The sequence below is a fragment of the Panthera tigris genome, chromosome B2 (genome assembly GCF_018350195.1).
Source record: "Panthera tigris isolate Pti1 chromosome B2, P.tigris_Pti1_mat1.1, whole genome shotgun sequence".
NCBI classification, from domain to species: Eukaryota; Metazoa; Chordata; class Mammalia; order Carnivora; family Felidae; genus Panthera; species Panthera tigris.
In genome coordinates, this window is record NC_056664.1 from 4,581,696 (window position 1) to 4,607,984 (window position 26,289).

Consider the following 26,289-nt stretch of genomic DNA (forward strand, 5'->3'; position numbering starts at 1 on the left):
CACGGAAGTCTGTAACCCAGTGTTTACCTCCATTTTATTCCCCAAATAACAACCCCAAAACAGAAAATAACCCCCAGGTCCTTCAACAGGTGAGGGGACATCCATAGCATGGAACAGTCCCTGGAGGGGGGGGGGGGGGCGCGGGGAGGCACAGTGGCTATGCTGTTCAACAACCTTGGTAAATGTCTAGGGAATTATCCAAAGTGGAAAAAAAAAAAAAACAAACAAGAATAAAACAACCCCCAAAAGGCATATACCACACGATTACGTATGTATAATATTTTCGAAGTAACAAAATTATAAAAACGGAGAACGCCTTAGCGGCTACCAGGGCCACAGAAGTGCATACACGGGTGTGGCTCTGAAAGGCAATATGAGGGATCCCTGAGGTGACAGCAATGTTCTGCCCTTTGCAGCATCAATGGCAATATCCTGAATGTGATGTCGCAGCTATAATTCTGCAACAGACGACAAACTGGATGAAGGGTACCAGGGACCTGACTTCTGACAACTGTTAAAATCTACAACCATCTACAATCAATGAAAAGTTTAATTTAAAATGCATAAATTGGGGCGCCTGGGTGGCTCCGTCGGTTAAGTGTCCGACTTAGGCTCAGGTCACGATCTCACGGTTCTCGAGTTCGAGCCCCGTGTCAGGCTCTGTGCTGACAGCTCGGAGCCTGGAGCCTGCTTCGGATTCTGTGTCTCCCTCCCTCTCTGCCCCTCCCCCACTCACGCTCTGTCTTCCTCTCTCTCTCTCTCTCTCTCTCTCTCTCTCTAAAATAAACACTCAATTGGGGCGCCTGGGTGGCTCAGTTGGTTAAGCGGCCGACTTCAGCTCAGGTCATGATCTCACAGTCCGTGAGTTCGAGCCCCGCATCGGGCTCTGTGCTGACAGCTCAGAGCCTGGAGCCTGTTTCAGATTCTGTGTCTCCCTCTCTCTGACCCTCCCCCGTTCATGCTCTGTCTCTCTCTGTCTCAAAAATAAACAAACGTTAAAAAAAAAATGTTTTTTAAATAAATAAATAAAATAAACACTCAAAAATTTTAAATAAACAAATAAAAATTAAAACTACACAAATTAAAACACATTTTTAAAAGTCCAGGTATTGCAAAAATCGGGTGAAGATTCAATTAGCAAATGAGAAAATGAAATAACAGCGTAAGACAGAATGACTTCCTAATGGCATGTCCTACAGACAAGAGAGAAAGGTATTAATTACGGCAACAGATGACACGTGCCAGCATGTGGCCTTCAGGGGACCTGCCCACCATGTAAAAAGTACGGGGCGTGAGGACCTGACCGCAGACAGCACTCCTCAGGATGGACAGCCCGTTCCTCTGACTGCCCAAGAGGCACCAGCTTGGACTGGTTTCCTAACCTGTGGTCCGTAGGCTCTCTGGCCCGTGGTCCGTAGGGCCTCTGGCCCTGTTTGGTAGGGCCTCTGGCCCGTGGTTAGTAGGCTCTCTGGCCCGTGTTCGGAAGGGTCTCTGGCCCGTGGTCCGTAGGGCCTCTGGCCTGTGGTCGGTAGGGCCTCTGGCCCGTGGTTAGTAGGCTCTCTGGCCCGTGTTCGGTAGGGTCTCTGGCCCGTGGTCCGTAGGGCCTCTGCCCGTGGTCGGTAGGGCCTCTGGCCCGTGTTCGGTAGGGTCTCTGGCCCGAGGTCCGTAGGGCCTCTGGCCCTGTTCGGTAGGGTCTCTGGCCCGTGGTCGGTAGGGCCTCTGGCCCTGTTTGGTAGGGCCTCTGGCCCGTGGTTAGTAGGCTCTCTGGCCCGTGTTCGATAGGGTCTCTGGCCCGTGGTCGGTAGGCTCTCTGGCCAAAGAAGTCTGAGAAAGACCACACACTTCATCTCTTTCTCAGGCCTCTACGGCACCCACTGATGTATCAGTGGCTCTGGTAGCCGTGCAGGAAAGACACTGGTTTGTCCTTAACGCCCCAACTGCCAAGCGCATCTGACCACCAAGCGCCCTTCCTCCTGCACTCCCAACACTTCTGCTTCCACGTGAGCAGAGCCTGCTCAGCAATCTGGGATCTGGTCAGCACTCCATCCTGCTGGAAAGGGGACACAGACCAGAAACAACTCTCCCGGGCCTCCCGGCGAACAGGGAACACAACCTCTCAACAAAGGCAGTGGACACGCGGGCACCAGAAGGGGTGGCATCGTCCGGGCCACCGAGAAGACAATGTAGCACCCCTTGGCTCCACTCCTTTGATCCCTGGTCGGGTGTGTATCACGTGCTGGGCATGGCACCAAGCAGCACTGGGACATATCCTGGTTAATCTTCAAAGCAGCCATTTACAAACAGATACTGTGAGAACACCTGTTTCATGGGAGAAAGGAACTGAGCTTAACAACGTTATAAAGTGGCTGGGCTGCCGTCTGAACCAGGTGTGACTCCAGGGGCCAGGTCCTTATCCACTGAGCCCTATGCCTCCCTGGAGACAGGAGGATAAAGTTCAGGTACAGGTCATTAGAAACAGGTGGTGAGAAGAGACCTACTTAAGCGGTCCGGCTTTACCTGATATCCCCATCTCAAGGGAAGGAGTCAACTCACTGCCTGGCCGCTCTCCACCCCGTACGTGCTCCAGCCGCACTTTGGATGCTTCTCTGGCACGTAAACACCTCCGGCTTCCAGGCATCGTTCTGTCCCCTTTGTCCAGAACGTGTCTCTACTCTCCTCCCTTGGCAACTCCTACTCAGACATCAAGAGTCGGCTTAGGCTTCCACACCTTCTAGTCCGAGTCTGGGGTCCCTCTGATGTGCCGTGACAGTCCCCCATCCCGGTCATCCCGCTCCTAGCTCAAAGCACTGCCCACTGACACATTTACCTCCCCAGCTGGACGGTGAGGCCTGGCTACGTGAAGTCCGGTACATACAATGCGTCTGGCATACCGACGTGCTCGGTAAGTCAGGAAATTACGTGCAACTCAGCCCGTCCACCAGATAAACGCAAGAGTCCCGATCTTTCTGACCATTGGGCGAAAGGGTGCAATCATTCAACAAGCCAGAAGATGTTTTCTGTTTATTTTGATAATAATGGTGAAGCAGACAGGCTTTGAGGGAGGCGGATCTGGGTTCAAACCGCGGCTCTGTCGTTAACTAGCCGCACGATCCGAAGCCGCGTACGGAGCCTCTACGAATGTGAAGGGAGATGTAAGGAGTGCCCACCTCTCGGGGCTGCGACGGCTGATGCACCATGAAATGTTCAGCAGAGAGCCCAGCACCTGGTCAGTGTTCGGTGAATAGCAGCCATCACGACCGTGAGAAGAAAGATCAAGATAAACCTTCTCCAGAAAACAAGCTACAGAGAGCATAAAGTCTCCAAGGGTAAAAAGAGGGAACTAAGGAACGTAGAACGTAGAACTCCCAGCCTTGAGGAAGGACACTAAGAACAAGAAACAAAACTCGAGATACATTGAAGCTACGAAGCCAACTCACTGGTTACCGATGTTAGCGGACTGACCGCCAGACAAAAGTCAGAAATGAAAACGATAAAGAGATTCCCCCCAGTGTTTTCGTGTACGTAACTGAATTTCTCTAAATTCAGACACTCCAAAGTCAACCACGTCAAGGTCTGTCGCTGACCATCTTGCTCAAACTTGAATATTTCCATTAAGATTGTCAGACTCTATTTCTATTAATAATTCCTGCCCATGCATGTAAGGAACAGCTAAAACAAGTCTATACCAAGCTACCAGAAAGTATTTAACTTCCTGACTTGGGGAGATAAATGCTTACAAAGACGTGTAATTTGGCTAGAATCTTAACCAGCTTATGTTAAGATCGGGGGGGGGGGGGTCTCCACATCAGGTACTTAATCATAACTGCTTGTAAAGGTCCCAATCTTGTCATACTGGACACTTAAATTTGTCTTTGAAATTTTCACTTTGTAGATCTCCCTCACGGCGTGCACTCGTTCTCAACATGAACGGTATCCACACCCAATAATGCCAGACCTTTGTAGCAAGGACCACTGGACGACTACCCCTCAAATCCTATAAAGGGGGATCCGTCTTGTAAAGATGTACTTTAAACGTATAAAACAACAAAGAGCAGAAACAAAATTTCTTCTCTCCACACTCCCACCCCGCAAAGTACCACTATCCTACGACATCAGATAAAATACACTCTGAGAAAATGTACTCTTTTACTCTTGTTTTTAAAGGATTTTCTTCAGTTTCTTTACATAAGCAATCTCTACACCCAACGTGGGGCTTGAACTCATGACCCCAAGGTCAAAAGCCCCATGCTCTACCACCTGAGCCAGCCAGGCGCCCCCAAAAATTACTCTTTATTAAAGCAAAATAAGTCAGAATAACGGCCCCAATCATTTCTGCTATGGGTAACTCTAATTATGCAGGTTACATGAACACACTGGGTACCAGGGCCAAAGCCACTCAATCAAGTTTTCCCCCTTCAGTTTCTCTGCCATCCCAACTCATACACGTAGCCCACAGAGAAAGAGTAGTCATCCATCAAGAGCATAATCCTTCCATCTACAGGGAAGGTAGTTAGATATTCGAGAAGATTCTCAAGACAGATGTTATCAGAAAGACACTTCACGTTCTTTCTGTGGCAACTTCAACTAATGAAACAGAATATTAAAAGTATTCTCTTTCCAATGACACATGGTTGGGATTTGTTTTAAGATACTCCAAGAGGTGTGGGGGGAACTGTGGTCGATAAACAAGACGGGGCTGGAGAATTTCCTACGATAAAAAGAGAAACAGAATATTCTCTCCGACAAAAACACAAACAACATGTATTCCCCCAAGGCTAAATCAAGGTTCCCCACAGTCTCAACCTAGAAGCCACTAGAATACCACAAAGGGCTCTTCGCTTCTCTAAAGGTACAGCCCAGTCACTGACAATGACCTCCCCACTCTGACCAGCACACGGTCCAATCCCCGGGTCCCCGGCAGCAACCCCACACGCTGGGGGGACCCCAAGTTCAGTCTCAGTGCTGGCGGATACTGCCTGCCACAAGCAGCTCCCTTCGAAATACCAAACATCCATGTGAAATGACAGGTGTTTTCTTTCCAGTAACAGTGACTCACACGTCACATCTGAGAACACTTACGTAGTTCAACTAACATGACACAAATTTTTTAAACGCTTCCCTAAGTCCTCACAAATAAAATCACGCAATCTGCCACAGCAAGGATAACTTTAAATAAGCTTCAGTTCACATCAAACTGAGTAACTGGAAAACAGGCTGTAGATGACCTCAACGTGGGTGACTGTGATAATTTTAACAAATACAATTGTCAACACTGCAATCTCGAAACTGTAAATGCCCTACCGTTCACTTTCAATGGCCAGATATTCCAATTAACCCAAGACAAAATGGCCCTCAGAACTTTCGAACTAAATGTGAATCACAGCACTTGAGTTGCCTGGAAATTAAGCAATCAAAACAATGAAGAGGAAAAACACTTTCACTTCCAAACGTTTTAAGAAACGAGAATACTTACCAGCACTTTGTTTTCAACTCTGTCTCCCTTAACTTCCAACTTGACTTTCTTCTTCACTGCAATTTTTATCTTTCTGCCAATAACGTCCTTTATGCTTTCTGAAAGGAGAGAATCGTTCCGTTACAGTCTTTTATTGGTAAGAAAAAAAAGGCACTGGGGAGGAGAGAGCATTCGAAGGAGTATTTTTGTTTGTTCTTATTGTTGTTGTTGTTCAGCTTATTGTAACAAGGCTGATAGCTATCAGTCACCACGTATTTAATGAACACCTGCTATGTGCTTCATACTGGGTGCTCAGATGCTGAGCAAAGAGGATGAACTGAGAGAGGAGGGGAGACTTCAAAATGGGCACGGTGGCAGGAAGGTCTTCCTGGGACTCCAGGGAGTACTCCAAATGGAACAGGTGCCAAATCACACTCGTTCTCTTCCCCCACCCCTCCTCTGGCCACTGATGAAGCTAGAAATCTCTTAGCAACCCGACTGTCCATCCCTATCGTCTCCATGTTGCACGCCCTTAGGATTTTGTAGGTATTATTCCCTTTCCTGAGATGCCCTTTCCCTCCTCTCCCGGTTAGTGTACCTCAAAATATAGCAACCTCCTAGTCTATACTCCCATAGCTCTGTGTTCTACAGTATAATCGTATAGGCTTATTCATATATTCAATCCAAAATATATGTCCACAGGAATAGCTCCCGCGTGCCAAATGTTCTGTAGATGCAGGGATAGAGAGGGCCCTGCCTTCCACAGGTGCTTAGAGTCTAGAGGCCGCAGACAGACGCCTCTAGAAAAATCTGCACTTGCTATCATGAGATCACAGACAAGGAGGTTCATGAAGGTTTCAGGGAGAAGGGGACTCCTGAGCTGAATCTTGAAAGAGTAGGAAAGACACCACTGGTCTAAAGCAGGGTGTCCAGGGGCGCCTGGATGGTGCAGTCGGTTAAGCATCCGACTCTGGATCTCAGCTCGAGTCATGATCTCACAGTTCGTGGATTCGAGCCCCGCGTCAGGCTCTGTGCTGACAGCTCAGAGCCCGCAGCCTGCCTCGAGTTCTGGGTCTCCCTCTCTCTCTCTGCTCCTCCCCGGCTTGTGTGCGTGCACTCTCTCTCTCTCTCTCTCTCTCTCAAAAAATAAATAAAAACGTTAAAAAAAAGAATTTAAAAAAATGCAATGTATAATTCACCGAGGTGCAGTAAGAACACAGAAGTTTTATTTATCTTTGCAATGTTTCAGTTTATGTTTTTAAATTATACATGCTGGGGGTGCCTGGGTGGCTCACTCGGGTAAGCGTCGGACTCTTGGTTTTGACTCAGGTCATGATCTGCAGTTTCATGAGTTAAAGGCCCAAGTCGGGCTCTGCACTGGCAGCAAGGACCTGACTAGGATTCTCTCCTGCACTCTCTGCCCCTCCCCCACTCATGCTATCTCTCTCTCTCTCTCTCTCTCAAAATAAATAAACTTTAAATTATACATGCTAAATGAAGTATGTATGTAGCTTAATAAATACGTGTTTATGAAGGGGTAATCAAATATCCTTATTGGAAACCCACCACAAAAGTTTAGAGCCACCAAGTTAGATAGGAGCAAAGAAGGGGACCAGTTGCCTGGGTGGCTCAGTCGGTTGAGCATCTGACTTTGACTCAGGTCATGATCTTGAGGTTCATGGGTTCAAGCCCCATATCAGGCTCTCTGCTGTCTGTGCAGAGCCCATCTCGGGTCCTCTGTCCCCCCTGTCTCTGCCCCTCCCTGGCTTGCACTCTCTCAAAAATAAATAAATCTTTTTTTTAATTATTTTTTTTTTTAAAAAAGAGCAAAAAAGAGGAGGGAGGAGCTGTGCCCACAGCAAGAAGGGCAGGAAACAAGGGAAAATGCAGCTTGTTCAGGGACTGACAAGGAGGAGCTGGGATGTTAGGGAGGAAAGGGGACAAGTGGGGAACCTCTCTGCCCTGGGAGCTCTCCAGCCAGCTCTGGGTATGATCAGACTTCTTCCCCCCCCCCCCACCCCCCCACAAGAGGCCTGTGGGAGAGGAGTGTCAGAAATGGACTTCAGAACAGAAGGAGACTGGAAAGTTAGATTCCAAAAGGTCAGAAGCAACCACCTCGGAGAGGCACCACGGCCGAGGACAGTCTTCTCATCCTCGTCAGCGTTTAAATTTTTTTATAACAAGCCCGTATTTCTTTCATAATCAGAGAGATACACAGTACATTTTTTAAACACCTTCGGGGATTAGCTTAAGGGAATAAGCTGAGGTTTTCACACAGTTGCCATTTTGATTCGATGGCAACGGAAGTCTCAGCACTTGCAATGAGAGGAAAGCAGTGCTTCTTCCTAGGAATTTCCCCCATCCCAGACGAATCGGGCCGTATACAGGCCCAGAAAAATCATACTGGGCATGTCACAAAAGTATGTGTCACTTGGTTGAAAGACATGTGAGCTGGGCAAGACTCAATAAGCACACATTCCATTTCTAGATAAGGATTAAATCAACTTTTAAAACATACCAAAGGATTTATTTTGAGAACCATCAACATAAACCAGGTATCTTATTTCCATCCCTTCCTCTCTCTCTCTCTCTCTCTCTCTCTCTCTCTCTCTCTCTAAGTAACTACCTAACCTTTTCATTACCAGGCTCAAGGACAACTAACTCACAAATCCACCAACGTCTTTAGCTGCCCTGGTCCCCTGGCCAAGGAGGCCAGCCCTCCCCCAAACTTTCTCAGGACCTCTGCAGGCATCTTCAGAGACTGTGGGCATTGGTTTTCTCCTCCCAGAAGGGTACTGGGAAGATCTCAGCCTCCCAGAACCGGATGGGCCACTCGCTCCAGCAAAGGCAGCTGATGCTTTATCTCAGGAGCCGACTCCACAGGGTTGGGGAGACAGGAGAGGCCAGAGTGGGGGAAGGGCCCGGTAACTTCAGGTCCTAAGTTTGGGTAAAAAATTACGTTTGCGTTTTGAGGTTTGTTTGGTTTTTTTTTTTCTAATTCAACAAAAGCAGAAGCATCCATACAAACCTAGCAACAGCTCCTTCACATCAAGTTTCACCTGCTGAGTTAAGTGAGCAATGGAAAAGCACAGAAACTCCTCCGAAGCATTCCGGCTAAAAGGAGTCACAGAGGGGCGAGTTTCTCAAGTGCACATGAACAGGCAGGCACAACTTCCTCCTGCTGTCAGCACCCGTTAAACAGCATCCTTCCCTGCAGTGCGCCAAGGATCCTACAGTCAGGAGCACAGGCCACAGGGGCTCAAAACGCGCAGACACACATACCTGGTTAAAACACAACACGCTACACACACACACACACACACACACACACACACACACGCTTAAACGGTGGGTTTTCAAAAACACTCTGTCTCACCTCAGTTTAGTTCTGCCATTTTAACCCTCCACATAATTAAGTTAAACCCCAAGAGGTGGAACCCAGCCCAAAGCCCCCCCACCCCCTCGCCGATCAAAAAAAAAAAAAAAAAAAAAAACACTCAAGGGACCCAAACAATAGGTCACCTTGCACAGGGCACTACACACAGGTTCCCAGGGCTCCGGGATGGGCAGAATCGGTAGGTTAACTATTATGAAAATAAGCTGGAGTCATTAACCCTCAGTTTCCCGGCCCGTGTTTGCGTCAGTCCTGTAACCCCTTCGCCGCCGCTGGGCTGGGCGAAGCCACGCCTCGCCGGGCTCGGGGCGCACCCCAGAGCAGCGCCCCCTCCCCGCGTGTGCGTGTGGCGGGGGGTGGGGGGGTGCTCCAGTGGGGGGTGCCCGGCAGGTGCGGGAGGTGACCCCGCCGTGCGCTCGCCCCCCGCCCCCCGTGCTGGCCGTTCCCGGACTTCCCCGAGTTTGGGGCAGTGGGCTGGTGGCCGTCAGGGGTGCTCCTCGCTTCCAGGACTCCCCAGCCCGCGCGGCCCGCCCCCGCCGCGCTTCCGCCGACCTCGACCCCCACCCCCACCGGCCGCGGCTGGGGAGGCGCCCCGGGGCTCCGGGGGCCCCCGCCGCTGCCCACGGCCGCCCTCCCCGGACTCGGCTTCCCGGGCGGCGAGACGCGAGCAAAGTTGCCGGCGCCCCGCCCGGCACGGCGGCGACCTGAGGGGGCGCCGCGACTTCGCGGGACCCGCGGGCCGGCGGCGGAGGTGAGGGGCGCGCGGCGGCCGGCGGCCGGCGGCCGCGCCGCTCTTACCTGTCAGCTCCCCGGGGACCTCGGCGCTCTCGTCGGTCATGGTGGCCCTCCGGGCGCGGGGGCAGAGCCGGTCCCACGCCGATCCGCGGCCCCCCGCCCTCCCCGAGCCCCTCAATTTTTAGAGGCGGATGCAGCCTGCACCCGGGGGAGGCGAGAGAGCGAGGGCGGAGATACAATTTGGCCGCGCCCCCCGCCCCTCCAGAAAGAGAGAGAGAGAGAGACAGAGTTGCAAATCCGAGGTGGGTCCGCCGCTACATGACGCCCCCCCGCAGCTGCCGGCGGCGGAACGGAGACCCGCGGGCTTCGGGGCGGGCGCGCGGCTCCGGCTGCGGCTGCGGCTGCGGCTCCCGGCGCCGCTCCTGCCGCTCGGCCCCGCGCCGCACCTACGGCCCTAGGTGAAGGCGGAAGGCGTGCGGAGGGGGTGGGCGGAGCGGCGCCGCGGCGGGGCCGGGGTTTCCTCGGCTCCCGCCGGGCTGGGCGGGGGCGGCTCCGGCCCTCCCCCTGCTCCCCCTCCTCCTGCTGCTCCTCCCCCGGCGCCTCTCCCTCCTCCTGCGGCCGCACCTCCTCCGTCCCCCTCCCGCTCCTGCTCCTCCCCCTCCTCCTGCTCCTCCTCCTTTGCTCCTCCTGCTCCTGCGCCGCCTCCTCCTACCGCTCCTGCTCTTCGCCCTCCTCCTGCTCCTCCTGCTCCTGCTCCTCCCGCCTCTCCTCCACCGCCTCCGCCGGCGCTCCTCCTCACCTCGCGAGAGCCGGCCTCCGCACGCGTCCCGGGCCGGCCTCCTGCGCGGAGCGCCCGGGGGAGGAGGCCGCTGCGCGGGGCTGCGGGGCTGCGGGGCCGCGGGGCCGCGGGGCCGCGGGGCCGCGGGGCTGCGGGCGGGCGCCCCTCCCTGCGGCCTCCCTCCCCGACCGCCCCGGCCCTGCGTCTGGAGAGGGGGCGACGGAGCGGGGGGGAGCGCGGGCCCGGGAGCCATCTGCTGGCTGCGCGGAAGGCGAGCCGGGGGTGCCTGGGCCCCCGGGTCCCCTGTCCCCACCTCCCGGCGGGCTCCGGAGAACGCGAGACTGCGGGTGCGCGCAGATTCCGCAGAGCCGTCTGCGCGGACAGCTTGCTCTCTGGGCCCCCTTTGCGCACTTTCCCTTCCCAGCCCTCCCTGAGCCCCGCTGTCGGTTCTTCGGCGTGATTAATTTTCTATTTCTGGTGAGCAGGAGCTAGACGAAACCTGGAAGCGCTAACCATATGGGGAGAAGACACGTGTGTGTGTGTGTGTGTGTGTGTGTGTGTGTGTGTGTGTGTGTGTGTGTGTGAGAGAGAGAGAGAGAGAGAGAGAGCGAGAGAGAGCGCTCGGCGGGCGCCCCGTAGCGCCGTCGGCAATCTCAGCACCCTGGAATCCAGGGGGGCGCTTTGGAAAAAGCCTTTCACCTGCTGCGGAACCTCCTTTCACCCTGGGCAGAGTCGCCAAAGCCCGAGTGAGGCTGCGTTGAGCTGTGATCCTACCTGACCCCTCCGACCTCTCGGGGCTCCACCCCCAGAGAGACCACTTTGGGGCCAGGAACGTTCTTGAGCCCCTCCGTTGCCGCTTTCTTTCCTGGCAGCTGGGAATGCCTGTGTCAAATCAGGCTCTGTTTTTAAAGGTCAGAGAGAGGAGGGGGAGGAAGGGGAACCCCCTAGCCTTAAATCCTGCTGTGGACCTTGGGTCCGCGAGAGTAATCTTCGGCCTCTCAGCCTGGCATCACCGTGAAGGCATTTCCCAGGGCGGTCTTCGCCACGTTTCTTAGCCTCTGTCCTCCCCAAGCTGACTCTGTCCAAGGCTACTTGCTTTCCCCTTCCCCTTAAGGTTATCTGATTTGTACCTACGTTCTCGATTCCAGCCCAATGTGTACCTTCCTTGTGACGATTTTCAGGGTTTTTCAGAGCACTGTGATCCCTCCATTCAAAACCACTAGAACATATTACCCGAAACACTTTTGTAAGCCCAGCCATACGGTGCCTTCGTTCATGGCTTGTGTATTTGTCCAGACTTGTGCTTTCACTCTTGGATTGTTCCCCGAGCTTGGGTTTGTCTGTCCAACTAGACTGTGGGCAGTTTGAGGGCAGGACTTCATCTCAGACCTTTAGACCTCCTTAACACGTTTGTGCAAAATAAGTGTTTTGTGCAAAATTGGTTTTAAAGCTTGTGGCCTCACGCTCGTTGATGTTTGTCTCAAAAGTTGGAACTTGCTTTAAGTTAGACATTGCCTTTATGCAGTATCTTTTTTATGTAATAAATGTAAATTAACATCTCAAAACTATCTTCCATTCAACTGTGTGTGCTCAAGAGGATTTTTCTGGCAGGCACCAATGGAGCTTCAGAAATAGCCCTGAAGGTTCCAAACCAGGTGGTAACTTGTGAAAATAAAGACAAAAGATTCTCCTCCCCCGCCGGGGCCTGGGGTGGTGGAAAGAATAAAAGAAAGGCTGTATCACAGTCCTCCAATTCCGCGTTCCTCAGCATCTTGTAAAGAAAGCTGGGATTTCAGGAAAAGAATCAGGTTTTGTTTTTTGTTTTTGTTTTTGTTTTTTCACTGCAGAAGGGTGTCGATTGGCTCCCACGTCTTTAAAGGCATGAATTCAAATGAATCTCTTCTCTCGCTACTCAGAAATGACTGGCTGATTTTGGAGATCATTTACTTCTTAGGTATAAAACTCAAATATGTGTCAGAATAGCAAGCGGAGAACTCCAAGGAGCCTGGTTTATAATGCTGCGTAAGCCGGCGAGCAGCAAATGTCCCCTGCCAGCTTAGAGAATGCATGTCTGATTCTGGAGTGGGTGCCTGTTGACCAAACTCTACCCGCCCCTCCGATGCTGCAAACTCAGCAAAACTGTCCTTTGACTTCTGTTCATCCCCGCCTATACCCTCTCGATTAAGAGAAGGTTGCTGGAGCGGTGATGGGGAGGGGGACAGGCTAAATGGGTGACGGGCATTAAGGAGGGCACTTGCTGGGAGGTGCCTGGGTGGCTCAGTCAGTTGAGTGTCTGCCTCTTGGTTTTGGCTCAGGTCATGATCTCGCGGTTCATGAGATCGAGCCCCGAGTCAGGCTCTGTGCTGACAGTGTGGAGCCTGCTTGGGATTCTGTCTCTCTCTCTCCCTCTCTCTCTGCCCCCCCCCCCCCCCCGCTCATGCTATCTCTCTCTCTCTCTCAAAATAAATAAATAAACTTTTAAAAAGTATCTGTAAATGATAGGCTTGAAGAAACAATCCTAGGGGGTGTTGGCAGGGCGGGGTGGAGAACTAAATAGGGCTACAGATGAAACAAGTGTGCATTTGTACTGATTTTTGTTGCATCTGGGTAACGGGTACAGGGGAGCTCATTGCTCTCACTTTTATGTATGCTTGAAATTTTAATAATGATCCCAGCAAATCCTTCACAGGTAAGACTGAGCAAGCAAGAAGGAAAAAGCAACTCAGCCATTAATTCAGAAAATACCTCTTTAGCGTGCCATAGTCAGAGCTCACAGGTACACAGTGGTTTTCCATATTCAGAACACCTGATCGCTTCCGTGGACCTACTATTGCCTGGATTCAAAGAAGCACTTTTGCTCATTTTAATGTTCGTGAAATCCGAATGCATTTTATAATTGGTGTAGACAGTGAACATCGCGCTTCTCACACACACACACCCCCACCCACCCAACACAAGCACAAAATCTGCTCTGGAATCCATGGTGCGTCTAACAACTGATGACCTCCGACAGGTTAGAAACTGTAATGACTGTGTCTTTATCGCAACGAGGAAATAAGTTCAGGTTTGTGGGGTGACTTGCTCGAGGTCACAGAGCTTGTAAGAGTCAAAGGTCGAACCTAGAATTTGAGATTTGCAGGCCAGGGTTGGTTTCACTCCACCACTTGACCAGGCTCTTGGTCTGTGTGCCGTTGGCAGTTCACAGATAGTCAGGGCTTGTCCCCACCCGCCCACAAGGTGCCCGCTTTCCAGGAGGAAGGTTACGGTGACCTTTGATTGCCCTGCAAGGAGTCTGGTGCCAGCCACATAGCAGGTCTGAATTCATTGACTCTAATAGAATTGAACAATTTTAGAAAATACTAAAAATAAATGCAAAACGTGTTAAGTGCCAGATGATGGGTCCAGTAAAGTGCCATAGAAATTCATAGAGGTGAGGGTGGGGGAGGAGAGCCCTACAGGGAGGAGAGGAGCCTCGGCAAATTCAACAAATGTGAGTTGAGCACTTTCTGTTTGTCAGAGGATATAATAGTGAATTATGTGGGTGCTTCGTGGAACCCTCATGAAGCAGTCTGTATTCCCCTGGCCACTTGGATCAGTGGATGGATCCAGGTCAGTGAGGGAAGCGACTTCACTGTGTGATATCAAGGGCAGGGATCGGTAGGAACATCTCAGAAAATGGCTAGCGGAGAGCCAGGGAAGTAGCAACCAGCAGACAGAACTAGCCGGAGACCAGAAAGCGAGAAGACGTGATAAAATAATATTTCAAGCAAGGGGCGAGGGGGAACAGTGTCCTGTGCTGTGAACAGTCCAGTGTGATAAGGGATAACGCGTATTACCTGCATTTAGCAGTAAGGGAAGAATTGTTTTCTTTGGAGAGATCGATTTCAGTAAACTAATGAGGGAAGAAGATCAATGACGGCGGGCTGAAGAATGAGTAAGAATCGGTAAAGAAGGGGTAGTAAGCAGGATGCAGGGAACTCCAGAACTGGGGTAGCCAGAAGGCTAGAGAGAGGACTTTCTGTGGAACACAAGAGAATTTAACTCTTGTGTTTATAGACTGCTGCTTCTTCCCAGCGCCTTGGAAGAGAAGCAAACCAAACAAACAAACATGGGTCCTTAATGTAAACTGTGGACTTTGGTTAATCATACGGTATCGATATTGGCTCGTCCGTTGTAGCAAATGTACCAAACTAATGTGAGATGTTAACAGTAGGGGAAATTACGTGGGTGGAGAGTGAGGGGGTGTGAGAGAATAGAAAATGTGTAAGTTGGTCTCTCCCCCCAGTTCCTGGCACTAAACTCCTAGAACTCCAGCGATCTCCTAGAGTGATAAGTGATAAGAAGCCAGGAGAATCTATTGTTCTACTATTTGGTCTTTGACCCTGTCCGTCAGGCAGAGCTCCTAAAACCCTCATAAATTCCTAAGTGATAAGAACGCCAGGAGCATCTATTGTTCTAATGAGGCGACTCTGGGCAGGTTCCTGGTGGCTCCTTGATGGGGCCGATCACCTGAAAGACAGCCATGCTTAGAAGCCTGGACTTTCCAGCCTCACCCCAACCCCATCCTCCAGAGAAGGAAGAGGGGCTGGAAAGGGAGTTAATCATTGATCATACTTACGTGAGGAAGCCTCCATAAAATCCCACTAGTATGGAGTTTGGAACATACCCACACCAGGAGGGGGACGCGCCCCAACTCCACGGAGACAGAAGGTCCTGTTCCCTGGAGCCTCCCAGACCCCACCCCGTGTATCTCTTCACCTGTATGTGCACCTGTGTCCTTTATCACACCCTTTAATAAACTAGTGAATGTAAGTGTTTCTGTGAGAGCTCTGTGAGATGCTCTGGCAAATTCATTGAACACGAGAAGGGGATCATGGGAATCTCTGATTTGTAGCCAAACTGGACAGCAGTCATAGGTAACGTGGGAACCTACTAGTGATTGGCATCCGAAGTGGGACGGGAATCGTCTTAAGGGACTGAGCCCTTAACCTGTGGGATCCAAACGATCTCCAGGTAGACAGGTCAGAATTGAATTACGTCGTAGGACACCCAGGAATTGCTTGCTGTAGGGAGAATCCTATGCATTCGGTGACCGGTGGTGTCAGAAATGAAATGTCCCTGTAAAAATAAGAAAGACCCAGTAGAGAAGAACCGGGTTTTTCCCTTGCACAAAAAGAGGAAAGCCATTTTTTTTTCCTTCACAGGGAGTATATGGGAACTCTGTACTTTCTAGTCAGTTTTTCTGCAAATCTAAAACCGCTCTTAAAAATAGTCTCTGAATTTACGTAAAAATGCATAAAACCCCAAGGACAAAGAAATAAGAGTTGGTAGCAAATAAGAACATTCAACATTTTGCAAAGTGGGGAAGCCAATGGGGGAATGGTAACTGACTTAACAGACCAAAGAAAGATAAATTCTAAACCAGCAGAGAGAAAGCAAATAAAAAGCAAGGTAATATCTATAGCAGACCCCGAGAAAAATCTCAGGAACCAGAAACAAATTATGTGTGCATGCAGAAACTGCAGAATGAGAAAGCAAGAAAAACCAGGAGGGTTGATACTCAACACTCAGATTCCCTCCTCCAAACTCACACAGCAGGTCAACTACCACCCCCACCAACCCCTCCAGCTGCCCAAGACTGGAGGCTCACTCTTTGGAGAGTGAAACAAAAGGATTGTCTTGGGGTGTCTGGGTGGCTCAGTTGGTTGAGCGTCCAACTCTTGGTTTCCGCTCAGGTCATGATTTCATGGTCGGTGGGTTCGAGCCCCATGTTTCGCTTCACCCTGATGGTGTAGAGCCTGCTTGGGATTCTCCCTCTCCCTCTCCCTCTCTCTCCCTCTCAAAATAAATAAGTAAACTTAAAAAAAAAAAAAAGAACTGAGTCTTGGGACAGTGGAGGGTAAAAGTGAGAAGTCATACCATACTGAAAAGAGGGAAACTTACAGAAAATCTACTTCCTAAGTCTAGCAGCAGCAAGGCTTATAATTTCAGACAGAAGATTGGAGAATTCGTCGCCTACGTTATTGACGATCTTTAAAAGAAACCGCCGTGCATTACTGATACATGGGGATTTGCCAATGAAAAAGTCGGGTTCCCATCCATCACCCTAAATTGAGCACCATCAGCCCTGCTCGTCCATGCAGAGCTTCAGATCAGTTTTGTCACGCTTCATTGTTGACTATGGACACCCAAGGAACACTGATATGTGGGGAAAGCCCCTACCATAAAGGCAAGAGACCCCAACAAACGAAGGGTGCGTGGACAAGAGAAAACTTAAGGATCTATAGTGAAGGAAGTTTTGCGTCTGGTCGGCGTGGAAAAACAAGGATTGGTCCTTCCTTCTCATCAAAAACTAGAACATTGTACAAAATATAAGAAACGACTATTTTTCAGATATCGGGCATCAGATAGGACAGGCGTGAAATCCTAGAAAGAAACAAAGAAAGAGACCTCTATGATTGCCCGTTATCTGCCTGGGAATAACTGGATGGCAGGTGCAAAGAGGGGGATCCTGTGCAGAGTCTGGCGAAGATGAAGTTTAGAGAGCCAGAGGCAGCGGATGTTGGAAGGTAGAAGTCTAAGGAGGGGGAGGTTGGATTGAAGAAGGCTCCAGAAATCCACAGAGGGGATCCCTCAAGACTTGGCTGAGCCCTAGGTCAGACTCACATCCGGTGAAGCTCTACAAGGCCAGGTGATAGACAATGGGGGTGTTCAAACCCAGCTTCCCCTAGGCCTCACACAACACAAAGTGGTATTTGAGCTCTCAGACCAGCTAAAATGGGGGAGCTGAGTGTTCTCATCCCAGACATTCAGTGAAGACTTTAAGAGGCTATTAGAAAAAAAAAAAAAAAGGAAGCCCAGAGTAAGTAGAAGGAAGGAAATCACACAGATTGGAGCAGAAATCATTGAAATCGAAAATGGACAAATAATTTTTAAAAGTTGATAAAACCTAATCACCATAGATATGGTAGTTAAAACCGTATTAGATACCACCACGTCCACTAGAATGGCTAAAATAAAAAGGCTTAGGGGCGGCTGAGGGCTCAGTCCGTTAAGCATCCAACTTCAGCTCGGGCCACGATCTCACGGTTTGTGAGTTCGAGCCCCGTGTCAGGCTCTGTGCTGACAGCTCGGAGCTTGGAGCCTGCTTCAGATTCTGTCTCTCTCTCTCTCTCTCTCTCTCTCTCTCTGCCCCTCCCCTGCTTACACTCTGTCTCTCTCTCAAAATAAATAAATAAATAAACACTAAAAAAAAAAAAGGCAGACAATACTGTTAGTGAAGATACAAAGTAACTAAACGCTGATAGGTTGTTGGTAGGAATGTAAAATTATACAATTACTTTGGAAAATACTTGGGCAGTTTCTTACAAAGCTAACCATATGCTGGATATACAACCCTGCAACTCCTCTACGTTCACCTAAGTTGAAATGAAGATATATGTCCACGCAAACACTTACCCAAGAATGTTTATAGCAGGGGCGCCTGGGTGTCTCGGTCAGTTAAGCGTCTGACTCTTGATCTCAGCTCAGGTGTTGACCTCAGGGTCATGAGTTCAAGCCCCTGGCGGGCTGTGCACTGGGCGTGAAGCCTACTTTAACAAAAAAGAATGTTCTTCTTACAAAAAGAAAGCTGTTTGTAGCAGCTTTATTCATAACAGCCCCAAACTGAAATAAGACAAAAGGTATACAACGGAATAGACAAATGTAGGTATTCACACAGAGGAAGAGTGCTCAGAATAGGAAGCAGTGAGCTCATGTTACGTGCAGCAAGGGAAGAATGGATCTCAAAAGCGTTAGGCTGAGCAGCGTAATTACAACACGAACACATAAGAGTAGAGGCTGACCGACGCCGTTCATGTAAGACTCTGGGAAAGGCAAAACTGATCTACGGCGACAAAAAGCAGATCGGCTGCTCCCTGGGGCCTGGGGCTGGCAGGTGTTTGGAAAGAAGCACAGAGAACAATTTGTACTGATGAGAGTGTTCAATACCTCGACTGTGGCTGAAGGAACAGAGTGTATGTACTTGTCAAACTTCATTGAACCGCACGCCTAAAACGGATGCACGTTACTGTGGGGAGTTTATGGCACGATAAGGTTGGTTTTAAAAATCTATAATTATACCATCAGACAGATAAAAAAACAAACAAACAATTATTGCATCCGTGAAAACTAAAGAATCCCTGGGGATTCTATCTTAGAAATCAGAGAAGACAGAAGAACTCTCAGAGTTTTAAAATATATTATTAGGAATTTTCATTTCTAGAGACTCTTGAGAAGAATCTGATTCCAAGCACACTCAGGATGTTGACAGAATTTAATTCTTTCTAGGACCAAGGTCTCCATTTCTGGGGAAATAGCTGTCAGCCGTACCTCATTCTCAGCTCCTAGAGGCTGTTCTCATTTCTTAGCACATGGCCCCCTCCATTTCAGGGCCAGCAAAAGTCTCTCTTGCATCAAATCCCTTTCATGTTTCAAGTCCTTTAAGAGTTCACCCAGTTAGGTCAGGCCCACCAAGTACAGTCTCCCTTTCTTAAAGTCAACTATGCTGTGTAACATAACCCAATCGTGGTAGTGATGTGGCATCGGATTCACGGGTGGTTCCACACACCGCAGGAGGGAGTAGACGAGGCAGGGGTCATTGGGGCTGATGCTAGAATTCTGCTACCCTAATAAAGTGGGCATAAAACTTAGAGAAAAATAATTAAGAGGGAATTTCAGCAAATTATTGTGTCGTGGTTGCTGACAAAAACACTTGTTTTTGTTTTATTTTGTTTTGCTTTGCTTTGCTTTACTGAACTTCAGGGTATGTGTGTGTGTGTGTGTGTTTAGCATAATGATACATCACAAAATCAAGTAAGGATACCAAACTTTTTATTAATGAATGTAAGTAGTTTTCACACTCTTTTTCTTTTTGACTAATATCTATGCACTCAGGATTAACCTTTATTTTGCTTATCACATCTGGAACCTGACACTGGAAACCGTTTCAAGAAGGGGCCTTGACATGGGGTGCCTGGGTGGCTCAGTTGGTTAGGCGTCCGACTTCAGCTCAGGTCATGATCCCGCGGTCTGTGAGTTCGAGCCCGGCATCGGGCTCTGTGCGGACAGCTCAGATCCTGGAGCCTGTTTCAGATTCTGTGTCTCTGGTTCTCTCTGCCCCTCCCCTGCTCATACTCTGTCTCTGTCAAAAATAAATAAACATTAGGGGCGCCTGGGTGGCTCAGTCAGTTAAGGGTCCGACTTCAGCTCAGGTCATGATCTCGTGGTCTGTGAGTTCGAGCCCCTAGTCGGGCTCTGGGCTGATGGCTCAGAGCCTGGAGCCTGCTTCCGATTCTGTGTCTCCCTCTCTCTCTGTCCCTCCCCCGTTCATGCTCTGTCTCTCTCTGTCTCAAAAATAAATAAATGTTAAAAAAAAATTATAAAAAAATAAACATTAAAAAAAATTAAAAAAAAAAAAAGAAGGGGCCTTGACCCGGGAGTTAGGCATAAGTTAAGTCAAAAGAGAAGATAGCAGTTCATGAAATTTTTTCAAATTCTCTAATTTAAGACTCTACCGACCAAGATGTCCTTCAGGACATGAACGGATACATAAAGTGTGGTCCATCCGCACAATGGAAGGTTATTCAGGGCTAAAAAGAAGTGAGCCCTCAAACCGTGAAAAGACGTGGAGGGACCTTAAATGCATATTGCTAAGTGAAAAGGGCCAATTTGAAAAGGTGACATTGACATACTGTATGATTTCAATTCTGTAACATTCTGGAAGAGGCAAAACTGTGGAGAGGGTAAAAGGATGGGTGGCTTCCAGGGACCGGAGGGGCGCGGGGAGTGGCCAGGTGGAGCACAGAGGATTTTTAGGCCAATAAAACCACTCTGTGGGGTAGTAGAATGGGAGGTACGTGTCACTGCACGTTTGTGCAAACCCTTAGAATGTGCAACACCAAGTGTGACCCCTGAGGTACACTGGGGACTTTGAGTGCCAGTGAGGTGCCAGTGAGCGTGGGTTCATCAAACGTAGCCAAGGTCTCGCCCCGGGCGCAGGATGCTGATAACCGGAGAGGTCGTGCGCGTGTGAGGGCTCGGAGCGTGTAGGAAACCCCTGTACCTTCCACGCGATTTTGCCGTGAACCAAAAACTGCCGTGAAAAGTCAAGACCGCCTCGGAAACGTCTGGTCATCTGAGACGTAAGAACAGCGACGACGCCTGCCATCCGATCCGCCGAGCCCTTGACATTCGTCAGGACGCTGCTCACCTCCGTCTTCTATTTCTCCCTCGTCCAGTCTCAGCACATGAACGTTTAGCAAAGTGAGAACAGGGCGGCTCAGCTGCTCGTCGGTTCAGTTCGGGGCTCTCCCCGGAGGGTAGGGCTCCTTGTGACACGCCGCTGTCTGTTACCAGAGAAAAGCGTGGATGTTCCGGAATGCCAACGGAAACCCGGTTGGCATCTCTAACTGAACTCTTGAGACTGCGCTGAAATCATCTACGCCCCGAAGCACCTTAGTCATTCCCGAATAAATGAATGTATTCAATAAATACCTATATTTGCACATCTAGATTATCTTTAGAAGTAGCTGTTTCCCGGAAGCTGGGCTGTGTGAGCCATGCCGGAAGGCCTATAAAAGGATCCTCGACCTGCTCACCCCTCAACCCCACCTCCGTTCCCCAGTTTTGCCTCTCCATGTCTTTTCTAGAAGCAAGCTAAGCTGACCCTGAGGCTTTTCAATCTGAATTCTGGAGCATTATAACTGAGGCATCCTGGAGGTCTGCTTTCTGCTGCAAACAATAAGCTTGTTAAAAACTGTTCCCATCTACTGGCCCCGCACCTCCCTTGGCTATCGAGCTAGGAACTCTATCCGCAAGCCAACGGCTCCTCTGCTGGGGAGGAAATCCACAGATAATTCACCCTGACTTTGAGCTAGTACAACCGGGAAGTCACCAGACAACCAAGATATTCTAACCATGGGAAAACCAGCAATTTGAAACCCCGCCCAATGTCCTGCTCTCTTTCCAATGATTACCATGAGCTTGTATTGCGTCCCATGTTACATTTCACTTATGTACATCTCCTTCTTTTCTTTCAATACTGTCACTGCTCTGGAAGAAATACTACTTTGGGCCATCCGATTTTATTCCTACTTTGCTCAGGGGACATGCTGTCAGGTACCCTGAGAACAGTATCAACCCTACGGAAACCAACATTCCAGAGACCTTCCTTGACGTTGAGCACTTGAAGTGCCTTTCCTCCTTTAATGCTCCAGACAATTTAAGAAGCAGGTGTTTTATGATCTCCATGATTCGGACAGGGGAACTTCGCTCCGGAGGGGCGGAACAGCTGTCCCGAGGTCACACAGTAACACCAGAGTAGCGTTGTTGTTGTTGGTTTTAATATAATTTATTGTGAAGTTGGCCAACATACAGTGAATATACAGTGTGCTCTTGGCTTGAGGAATAGATTCCCACGATTCGTCGCTTCCGGACGACGCCCGGTGCTCATCCCAACAAGTGCCCTCCTCAATACCCATCACCCATTTTCCCCTCTCCCCTGCCCCCATCAACCCTCAGTTTGTTCTCCGTATTCGAGAGTCTGTTACGGTTTGTCTCCCTCTCTGTTTGAAACTGTTTTGGTTTTTTTTTTTTCCCTTCCCTTCCCCCACGGTCTTCTGTTAAGTTTCTCAGATTCCACATAGGAGTGAAAACATGATATCTGTCTTTCTGCGACTGACTCATTTCACTTAGCATGATACCCTCCAGAGTAGTTCTGATCGTAGATTCACTTGGATTTTTTCCTGTATCCGTTATGCTGCTTACGAAGTGGTTACTACTGCCACCTGCTGGTGGAAAGCGGAGGCAACCGGCTCTTGATCTGGTTACACCACGCTTTGGAGCGATTTTAGGGCCGTGTGTCGAGCTGGCGTCTGGAGCGGAGCTGGACACAGAGTAGGCGCTCAGAAGTTGTGAAATGCGTGAATGGAAGATCCCAGGGGAATTTTTGGTGGTACGAGCTCCCAAGCAGTTCTCTAACTCTCGCAAAGAACCGACTCCAGAAATATTACGGAGGATACCTCTACACAAGGCGATATGTTTCTGGCACACATTTCACATTTCGTTGCTTTAGCCCGGTTGAGAAGCTGAGACTCACCCCGGTGTTTACATCCACCTCTGTCATTTGCACTGTATCGGTTTCAGAAAGAATCTTAGTTTCAGAGGTGCCTGGGTGGCTCTGTCGCTTAAGTGTCTGACTTGGGATTTTGGCTCGGGTCATGATCTCACGGTTTGTGGGATCGAGCCCCACGTCAGGCTCTGTGCTGACAGCGTGGAGCCTGCTCGGGATTCTCTCTCTCCCTCTCTCTCTATTCCTCTTCCACTCGCTTGCGTGTTCCCTCTCTTTTCCAAAAATAAACTTTAAAATTCTTTTTATGTTTATTTATTTTTGAGAGAAAGAGACAGAGTGTGAGCAGGGGAGGGGCAGAGAGAGAGGGAGACACAGAATCCGAAGCAGGTCCCAGGCTCTGAGCTGTCAGCACAGAGCCTGACACGGAGCTCGAACTCACGAGCCGGGAGATCGTGATCCGGGCCGAAGTCAGACGCTTAACCGACTGAGCCACCCAGGCGCCCCCAAAATAAATAAACTTTAAAGAAAGAATCTCAGTTTTAGAACCCGAAGGACCTGAGAAATCCTGGCTAGTGTTTCCCAAGTCCTATTTCAAAAGAGGGCGATAAAACAGTGTCTCGTGGACAAATAAGTTTCAGAAAACAACGCAATAAATAAAGTTCCACCGGTTTCTTCACGATGGAGCTCGTCAGAGCATCGAACACGCGGCCGTGCATTAGGGGGTGTTGGAGGATGTGGCATTTCCCAACGTTCTCTGACCCCACAATTCCTTTTCGGTGAGCCCCTATCAGCACCTCCAAGAGCGCTTGTGTTTCGTGGAACTCAGCTTGGAAAGCTCCAGTATCCCCAACTACAGCAGAGCATAACGCGCCCAATATCATTCAGCTGGCTATTGGCAGAGCTAAACTTCTCACTTCCAGTGTTCTTTTCACAATATCATGCCTGTTCTATTTAATTTCTCCATATGGAAAACAAACGCTCGTGCTACCTTGCGCAGAACCCTCCAGTTATAAAAGGGACGTGAGCCAACGTTGAGTGAGGGCTAGTCTGCCCTCGTACCCCGCCCCCCACCCCCGCTCCCATCCCTGCTCTGAATGCCCTAAGCAGACAGCTGTTGTATCTCACAGCATGATTTAATAACTGGGCATTTTTGTTTAAACAACTGCCTCTGTTGGATTGACCGGCGAGAGTCTGCCCTGAGAGACACATCTTGCTGATTTTCTTTTCTTTTTTTTTTTTTTTTTTAAGCAGACTCCAGCTGGGGCTTGAACTCAAGGCCCGAGTGTTCTACTGACTGAGCCAGGCAGGTGCCCCAACATCTTGCCGATTTTCTATGTGTCGGCCACACTGGCCCTTTTTCATCTTCTAGAAGTTTCAAATTCTAGAAAGTTACTCTCCATATACGCTGTATTCCTTTTGACTCCTCCCCTTCACCCCCCCTGCCCTGACTTCAAGTGCATAGAATTAAGTCAATGATAACCTTTGGCTGGTGATATGTTATCATCATTGGTCCACTCACAGCATCCTTTACTTTTTTTTTTTTTAATTTTTTAATGTTTATTTATTTTTGAGAGACAAAGCGCATGAGTAGGGGAGGGGTAGAGAGAGAGAGAGGGAGACACGGAATTCAAAGCAGGCTCCAGGCTCCAAGCTGTCAGCACAGAGCCCGCCCGACGCGGGGCTCAGACCCACGAACTGTTAGGTCATGACCTGAGTCAAAGTCGGACGCTTAACCCACTGAGCCACCCAGGTGCCCCGGTAAGATCTTTCTATTCTGCTTGGTCAGAAATAGAGGATTACTCAGCATCCTGGGAGGTGTTCAGCTTCCTTGTAACTGTTCTCACTAGGATTCATTCACATGATTACATACAGTTTGTATTAATTCACTGTGTGATGTTCTTTACATGATTTTTCTTGAGATATTATTATTATCATTTATTTTAGAGAGACAGCACAAGCACGAGTAGGAGAGAACGGCAGAGGGAGAGAGGGACAGAATGGGAGAGACAGAATCTCAAGCAGGCTCCACACTCAGTGCGGAGCCCGACATGGGGCTCGAGCCCACAACCCTGGGATCACGACCTGCGCTGAAATCAAGAGTCAGACGATCCACTGACTGAGCCATCCAGGCGCCCCCTTGCCATAGTATCATTATCACTCATTGTAGAGAAAGACAAACTGAGGTGCAGAGAGATAAAGGAAATAATTCAAGATCAGGATTTCCATCTGCTTCTGTGTCTGTCATTATACCATGTGAGCTCTGGGCCCCATCAGGCAAGTTGTCCCACACCTCGTGCTGTGGGATACTTGCCTGGTGCCAAGAACAGGATGCATCTCCGTAAATGACGTCACTAAAGGTAAAAGTGGACAAAGGCACAAAAAAAGAAAAAAGAAAGAAAGAAAGAAAGAAAGAAAGAGAGAAAGAATGAATTTGAAAGCAAAGAAAACCCGATTGGGAATTAGTCAGGAACGTACTATTGACTTGAGAGTCAGTGGGTATGTTCTAGGCCTTACCCTGTTGATAACTAGTGATGTTACTTTTAGACAATGTTTCCTCCACGTGTCCTCAGTGACCCCTCAAAAACCCTGCTGAGTTTGCCTCGGCAGAATTTTACGGGAAGTTCACAACACTTCCCCGAGGTCTGAGTCTCAATTTCCCCATCTTGTTGAAACCTAAAATAAGTCTCGATTGATGATGACATGTCACATTGTAGGTTTGGGACGCCGTGATAATCTATGAGATAATCCAAATAATACATGCAAAAATTTGTTAAACATGACAATACTTCGAGTGCCATATTACTCACAATTTATTAATATAAACCCAAAAGATCACCACTAGTTTTCTACCTTAAAAAACAAAAAACAGGACACTTCTCTATTTAATTCAAGTCTTCAGGATTAATTTCCTTTTTTTTTTTTTTTTTTTAACAATGTGGGGCTTGAACTCATGACTCTGAGATCATGACCTGAGCTGAGATCAAGAGTCAGAGGCTTAACCGACTAAGCCACCCAGGTGCCCCACGATTAATTTACTTCTTTAAAAAAATTTTTTTAAACGTTTATTTATTTTTGAGAGAGAGAGAGATAGAATGTGAGTGGCGGAAGGGCAGAGAGAGAGAGGGAGACACAGAATCTGAAACAGGCTCCAGGCTCTGAGCTGTCAGCACAGAGCCCGACGTGGGACTTGAACCCATGAACCACGAGATCATGACCTGAGCCAAAGTCGGATGCTTCACCGACTGAGCCACCCAGGCACCCCCAATTAGTTTACTTCTAAGAAGGAAACAAGAAAGTCTTCCCAATATCATACTGGGGATTTTGGTAGAGGGCTCAAGCACGGGGGCAGACAGGAGACCCCAAAGCCATTCCCTCCACGTGGGGTACGCTCGCAGCCCCAGTCCACCAAGACCGAGGGATGTAGTCCATAAATGTCAAGGCTGGTGGAGTTTGGCGATTTCACCCAGGTTGTTTAAGTTTTTGGTTAGGTTAAAATAACCTCTTGAAGGTTTCATTTTCTTCTGAAAAATGTCCGCATTTCCTAAACGAGACCTGGGTGGATTCCACTTTTCCCTCTTGTGTTGTCCAGCTCTAGCACAATCGTAAGGTCACGTAAATGACACCTCCGAGCAGATAGAGACATTGCCAGGAACCTCGTTGTTCATTTACAGATGCTCCGGGCCTTGGACATCCCACGTTTAGGAAAGGCAGCGCCGTCTGTGGGAAAAGCACAAATCATTTAAAGCAACAAAGAGAAAAAGCTAGAAAAAGAGCCAATGAAACGTCAAGACCAGCGTAAGAAGTTTGTTACTGATGTGAAC

General features: G+C 49.2%; 2 protein-coding genes and 1 non-coding gene across 9 annotated transcripts in view; 2 read left to right on the plus strand and 1 right to left on the minus strand.

The window, feature by feature from the left end:
- The window catches only part of CARMIL1 (capping protein regulator and myosin 1 linker 1), a 310,110-nt gene extending 300,151 nt beyond the window's left edge, over positions 1-9,959 (minus strand). For all 7 annotated transcript variants that reach the window (XM_042985575.1, XM_042985582.1, XM_042985577.1 and 4 more), the window contains exons 1-2: positions 9,645-9,959; positions 5,474-5,571 (exon numbers count right to left, since the gene is read on the minus strand). In XM_042985575.1, coding sequence (XP_042841509.1) covers positions 5,474-5,571; positions 9,645-9,684 — 138 coding nt within the window. In that variant the 5' untranslated portion in view covers positions 9,685-9,959. The remainder of the gene's footprint in view (positions 1-5,473; positions 5,572-9,644) is intronic.
- LOC102967256 (cytidine monophosphate-N-acetylneuraminic acid hydroxylase) overlaps positions 1-26,289 on the plus strand; it is a 334,461-nt gene that overhangs the window by 105,077 nt on the left and 203,095 nt on the right. The window lies entirely within an intron of this gene.
- TRNAQ-UUG lies at positions 7,071-7,155 on the plus strand. The gene has a single exon. It is a non-coding gene; the product is annotated as a tRNA-Gln (tRNA).